This window comes from Capsicum annuum, chromosome 1 (genome assembly GCF_002878395.1).
Source record: "Capsicum annuum cultivar UCD-10X-F1 chromosome 1, UCD10Xv1.1, whole genome shotgun sequence".
Lineage (NCBI taxonomy): Eukaryota > Viridiplantae > Streptophyta > Magnoliopsida > Solanales > Solanaceae > Capsicum > Capsicum annuum.
In genome coordinates, this window is record NC_061111.1 from 12,583,525 (window position 1) to 12,590,411 (window position 6,887).

Sequence of the window (6,887 nt, forward strand, 5' to 3'; positions counted from 1 at the left end):
CACCAAGTCCTAGAGGTCCAAGTTCTATTGAAGGAATTTCTAAATCATCATATGTAAGGCTACCAAATGATATTAAAGGCTCATCTGTAAAGGTAAGTTCCAATTTTGTGATGTGAGTTGTTCTTTTTCTTGGAAATATGAGTTGAATAATTCATTTTAGCATTCTCTGGAGCTTTTTCTTGATCCGAGGGTCTATCGGAAACAGCCTCTCTACTTCCTCGGAGGTAGTGGTATGGACTGCGTACATTTTACCCTCCCCAAACCTCACTTTGTGGGAATATACTGGGTCTGTTGTTGTTGTTGATTAATTATAAACCATTATATTTCTAGCAGGCTTGGACAAACGGAAGGTTAAAGAGTGTTATACACAGGGCAGTGGTGAACAAGGAGAAGCTGAGGTTGTCAATGGCATATTTTCTGAATCCAATAGGTGAAGTTTTAACTATTTTTAAATATTTTTACTTCTTTTAGGATAAGTCTAGTAGTTTATCTAACAATTTATTCATTTGAAAAAAGTTTCAAAAATTAAATCAATAAAAGCTTACGTAAGATCTAAACACTTGTGATGTTGAGAGACATACAATAATGTCTATTAATGTCTTACTAAAGAGAGTTGAGAGACATACAATAATGTTTATTAATGTTTTACTAAAGATTGCACTATTTTTAAGTATACCAAAAAGAAGATGAAAAATTGAATATTGAAATATAATTAAGCACCATGTAAAGAAGCTATGAAAATAAATGTTGAATAAAATATTTTAGAAATTTATTATTAGGTATGACAGTTTCTATGAGACAGTATGTCTCCACAAGACAGTTGAATGTCCTCCACAGCTCATTGATCTAGTCTCTAATCCAAGAAAATATGTACCTTTTACGTGGGTCGAACTGCGGCACTTCTTTTGACAATCAGGAGAGTTAGCGACAAAGTTGAACTTGAGAATCCTTCTTCATTTTCAAATCTATAGTCGTGACTGGTAGCAAAACTAACAATAATTTAGATAATCCTTCCACCTTGAATGCAGATATACTTCTTGATTCTTATTGACAACTTTTTCTTATTCTTCGAAGAGAAAAAATGCAAAGTGTGACGGAAGAATACGTGCTTAGCTTGCTTTAGTAATGAGCTCGACTCACTCATATTGTTCTATTTGACCATAATAGCATGACCAATAGAACTTACCTCCCAAATCAGAAAAATGCACCAAGCTTTTCATAACGATAAACAAGTTGAATCAAGCTTGTGAAAACTCCGCTCATTCAATAAACCGGAGCTAAGTCCACTTATTAAATAAGTATCTGAGTTCAAACTTAAATGACGGGTTCAATTGTGAATGTTACACACTCAGTTGCTACTCTATCATTATTATTCTTATTAGCTCATGTGCATTACACAAGTAATGTAGTCACTTCAAGAAAAATTAAACAACTGTATGTTTCTGAAGCAATTTCCAAATTACTATCACTAATATAAATAAGCACAAGTGTAGGGAAATACAAAATACAAAAGTAGAAGCTACCAATATTTAAAGAGAAAGTGATCATCAAAAATCCTAGATAAATCTCTACTGCTATTGATGATCATCATCTAGAAACTGTAGCTACTGGTCACTAACACAAATAGCCACAAGAGCGAAGCAAGTAAAGCTTACAAGATTAGAAGCTTCCGTAAGATCCTCGAAAAGGATGATAATCCAAACCTCGATAACTACTTCTACTGGTTTCACACTGCTTTCCATGCATTCCATGATAATTCTGCATTTGACATAGTTGCCACTGCCGCCATGATAGAGGAATAGTTGTACCTTATAAAGCATTTTAGGGAATCAATGAAGTAAAGGTCCATCTGTTGTAATATTATCAGGAAGATCAGAACTAACAGAGAACTTCAACCATCTCTTCTTCTCGATAAGCTTAAGACAAGGTTGCATCACCAAACCAATTGCAATGGCAAAAAGGCTTACAACCAAGACTTTGATCGAAGACAAGGCCAAAACTACACATATGAGAATGGTTGGAGGTATACACAATAGGATTGCTCCAACAGTTCCCCCAGGTATCTTGAATGGGCGTGATGCATGGGGAAACTTTATCTTTAACAATACAAATGCTATAAATTCCAAGATCATTCCAAAGCAATACAAGAAATTTTCTGCAGCTACTATCTCCTGAAAGCTCATCCATGAAAGTAAAATCACACCAGAAGCTGAAAAGAGGATCCCAAATAAAGGAGTTCCGTAACGAGATCTCTTAGCAAAGAACTCAGGGAGCATCCCCCTGTCTGCCATACCAAGTAACTGAAAAGAGTCGCTGCTCATCTCAGCCACAAACATTCCCATATTTGACACCGCAGCAGCCCCTTGAATCCAAACTCTGAGCCAGATTCCACCCAGTATTTTCGCGATATCAGAGAAATAGCCATCAGTCCACAAGTCACGCTGAAGAGGAATAGCTCCTGTACCAATCAACAACGGAAAAAAGTAGGACAGAACAACTAGAATAACAGCATAAAAGAGAGCCTTAGGGAGAGTTTTCTTTGGGTTCTGTACTTCTCCGGCAAGAGTACTTATTGAGTCCCAGTAATTCAGATTCCAGAAGAGAGTATTCAGATACAAGTTCCAATCAACATTTTGTACATCTACCACTAACCATCTTGAAGGCCTTAATTTGGGAATCGAAATGAGCCCCATAACCACAAAAGGAATGATTGACAGTATACCAAGCGAAACAGCCATCCATCCTACAATAGTTAAACCTCTGTAGTTCATGTAAGTAAGAACCATAGTAAGGACCAAAACTGCTAGTACTCTAGGAAGCCCGCCACCTAATGCAGGGATAGCTGATTTCACGTAATCTAAGAACAAAACGGGGTAAAGCGCATTGTCAATGACTCCACTTAGCCATTTCATCCAACCTTGTTGAAAGCCCCAATATGGACCTAAAGCAGATGAAACCCACACAACGTAACCACCATTTTCAGGGAACATGGTGCCCATTTCAGCTGTAATCAGTGCCTCAGGGACACTCCATATTAATGGGAAAACCAAGAACCCCAAAAGAGAAAGAAGAGGACCAGCTGCCTTCACAGTGTCCTCAACACCAAAAGGACCACCAGAAACCTCATAGAAAATGAGGAAAATTAGAGGCAAGACTGAAACTTTCCGAGCATTGTTTGCTCTAGGAGACGGAGCCTCGTTAATCCCTATGTACTCTGCATTATCAAACTCTCCCATTGGAATTGCAGCTTCTTTATGAGCAGAAACCCTCAATTTCTGCATTTACCAACATATTTCAAGTTACAGGAAAACAATCACAGTGCACATAGTGGCGGAATCGGGATTTTCCTTAAGAGGGTAACAAAATATAAAGAAGTAAACACACGGAAAAGTCAAAGGCGATTCAACATTTACTATATATACATAAAATATAATTTTCACTACGTATAAACAGTGTAATTTTCTGTCGAAGGGGTCCAAGAATCATCAGAAACTAGCTAGTTACATGAACAAAACAACAAAACAAACATTTTTTTTAAGGAAATGATAACATGGGACCACAAAAATGCAATTAAATTTACCAAAACAAGAATGAAAAATTCACATAATGGGTCATCACAATTTTTCTATACATTGACATAAAAGAGCAAAAGATTCAATCTTGAAAATAAAAAAGAAAACCCAACTATCTATTTTCCATTACAAGCATCAGATCTTAACTAAAAATAGAACAAGCTTAAAAGAATTCAAATCTACAACATACAGTATAATTTAAAAAGAAAAAAAAAAAGAGATAGGCAAAGAGAATAATACCATGAAAGAAAGGAAATTCAATTGGGAAATTTCACCATTAGTAGCTAATATATCAAAGCCCAAAGGTACGACTCCCTAGTATTTGCTGCAGGTTATTGAGTGGACAAGGACAAGAAACTAAGGGACTATTTTTAACATATTCTCAAATCTAAGGTACCATTTTTATATTTTTCGACAAATTTAAAAGACTTCTTTATTTATCTTTTTTATATAATTTACAAACCTATTAAATTAGGTTCTAAAGACCTCCTTTTGGGGCATTGTTTTGATTTTCGATTGAGAGAAAGTGTGATCGACAAACCAATCTTCAGAAAGAGATAGGATAGTATATTCAATTTCTCATTAAATATTGTGTTGATAAGTGTAACGATTTATTTCATCGTTACTAAATTATTCATAATAAATACATGAAAATTCTTAATTTTCATTTCAAATTCTTAATTTTCATTCCAATATTAACTTGTATCCAAATTAACTAATATTTTATTTATTAGGTCACTTCAAATTTTTTGGTGAAGATTTTAACCTTTGAATTTGTCTAGATAGACTCAAACTTGATGAATTTAATTATTCGTGAGTGCTAATATCAATACTTTAATTTTAAAAGTTCGTTAGGTATGAATTAAGGTCATACAATATCCCTAACACATAGTTAGGTATAAAACTTTCTTTCCAGTACAATTTCGATATGATTTTTATTAGGGTCAATTTCAAACGATCATATCTCATAGAATATATTGAGTTAGGGGTCTCATTACCTATCAAATCAAAGATCTCTAAGTCCTCTTTCTAACTCAATAAATAGTTTCTCAATTCAAATTCGAAGTAAAAAGTTATGACTGATTTACTGAGCATTGTCCGGACTGAAGCAGGATTTCGCTGTAGCGAAAACTCTAGTAGTATTTAAATCAGCTTCAGTCGTATTTTAGGTCTAAAAATCTCAAATTTCATTTTCCAACCCTAGAGAGGTGATTTCCCAAAGCTTAAGGTGAAATTCCTTCGTTGATGTAAGTTTTTTCATTATTTTCTCCGTCTTTTAATTCTTTAACATCTTACAATCCTTAAAAAGACCTTTAATGGTGGAATTCTTTTGGGAATACTCATGGGTGTTTTTAATATGGCTTATAGTTGATTCTAAACTATAGATTAAAGATTCCTAACATTAATTTCATAAACTAAATTACGAATTTTGATGGTTAGAAACCTTAAATTCCATAAAGATGAGACTTTTAGCATAAAAACTCCATTAATGGAGATGGGTTAATCTTGAAAGAGCTAATTAATGATTAATTTAACTTGGGGGATGATCTAGACCTTGAATTAATGGTAGAATTAGTGGGTTTGAATCTCCAAGATATTTATTTGAAGAATAATTATTTAATAACTCTTATAATTGCTTGATTTTTATATGATTGATTACTCCAAAGGAAAGGAAAGAGCATCTTTGTTGCAGTTTGTTTTTTTCAAAAGTTTAGCGTCCGGGTAGACTAGGTTTAATGAGTAGAAGATTGTGTTAATTTATATTTTCATAATTTAGAATTGATGGGAGAAAGTATGGCTAGGCCTACGGTCATGGAGTTGAGGTGGATAAAGATACAAGAACTTAATTTTAATCCCGAAAATTATATTATCGATTAATTATGTGATACCTATGATATTATGTGTTACGTGCTGCAATGAGATTGTTGTAAATGAAGGATGTGGACATGATAGTTCTTGGTTGTTCTGGTGATGAACTTAGTTGAGTTATAATGATATTAAGTTGTATGTATTGGACAATAATATGGTGAGGAGAAACATGCTGGGATAACGTACTGATGAGCATAGTAATATCTAAAGAATAGATGACTTGAATTAGTGTGATGATTGTATTATATAAAAAGAGGTAGTGACATTTTAATAATTAATGAGTAAGTAATACTCCAATAGTGACTTGCATGTTAAGTATTAAATTGTGATTTATTTTATGATATTCTTGTTTTGGTATTGACAAAAGCACTTTATCTATTAGATGCCCATAAGAGGCTAAATCGGTGATAATGATGATTTATTGAAATGTATCTATGAGAGGCTTGTTTGATAATGATAAATCCTTGTATTAATGTCATGAATTGTTGATGTTTGGATTGTTGATGTCTGTATAAATGATTATTGAAATTTATTTGTTGGGATTGTCTCATGACTTTAAGTGTACTTATAAATTTGATACATCGTGTTGTATACTGCGAGTAAGTGTAAATTTGATATTGATATTACTTGATCACGGTGGATCGGGTACCACATCGGTACGGATATGTACATGGCGGATCGGGTACCACGCCGGTATGGTACATGAATATAGATTGTTTCCTGCAGGTCATGACTATTTTGGCACAAATAAGTCTTATAACATGTGTGTACATAGTTGTGTTGAGTCTGTGGATGTTTACAATATGGTTGATACTCTTGATGGTTATGTGGCATGTTTGTAAGTTTGATTTGTCATTGTTGTATTGTTGATTCATTGGGTATTTGATTGTGTGGTGGTATTTGAAGAAGTGGAACTTTGTACTTACTTATACGTTGGTTGACTTGTTTCATTTATACGTGTTTTAATCGTAGCTTACCAGAATAGCTAATTATCATTCCTTAATGTTATATGAGAGCATTGGGTTGTTAGCCCAAGAGCTTAGTGTGGGTTGTCTATGATTACGGGTTTGTTCCCGTGAATATGAGTAATGAAAAAGATAAGTTGAATAAAGAGGAATAGTGATATAACCTAATTAAGTTAGTATGTAGTATGATATTTTAGGCATCAGGTAACATATTTTTTCAATGATTGGGTCGTTGGCAATATATGTTATTGGGAATTTTTAGGTAAATTTTCTACTTTATGTAGCAATGAAACGAGTATATAAATTGATATCACCTAATTAGAATATCATAATTAAAAAAATGCAAATTTATATATTTATTTCACACTAAATAAATAATAACATATAATATTTGGTGAAAGTCAAATTTTATACCAACTTCTGCAATTATTATAACTCATTTTATATAAACATGATATGTAAGAAACTATTTTATAAACCT

At 33.3% G+C, this 6,887-nt stretch overlaps 1 protein-coding gene across 2 annotated transcripts; it reads right to left on the reverse strand.

Moving 5' to 3' along the window:
- Positions 1 to 1,437: 1,437 nt before the first annotated feature.
- Positions 1,438 to 4,180, reverse strand: LOC107868244 (probable polyamine transporter At1g31830). Of its 2 annotated transcripts, XM_016714892.2 has the most exons (2): positions 3,813 to 4,180; positions 1,438 to 3,275 (listed from the first exon to the last, which is right to left on the reverse strand). In XM_016714892.2, exons 1-2 carry the CDS (start codon positions 3,813 to 3,815, stop codon positions 1,830 to 1,832), a joined length of 1,449 nt encoding a protein of 482 aa, XP_016570378.1. In that variant the 5' UTR covers positions 3,816 to 4,180; the 3' UTR covers positions 1,438 to 1,829. The 2 variants fall into 2 exon arrangements, with proteins under 2 accessions (XP_016570378.1, XP_016570369.1); XM_016714883.2 differs by lacking the exon at positions 3,813 to 4,180 and having other exon boundaries at positions 1,438 to 3,281.
- Positions 4,181 to 6,887: the final 2,707 nt, after the last annotated feature.

Coding starts and splice junctions, on each gene's coding strand:
- LOC107868244 (XM_016714883.2), bottom strand. CDS start 3,281: ATGCAGAAATTGAGGGTTTCTGCTCATAAAGAAGCTGCAATTCCAATG.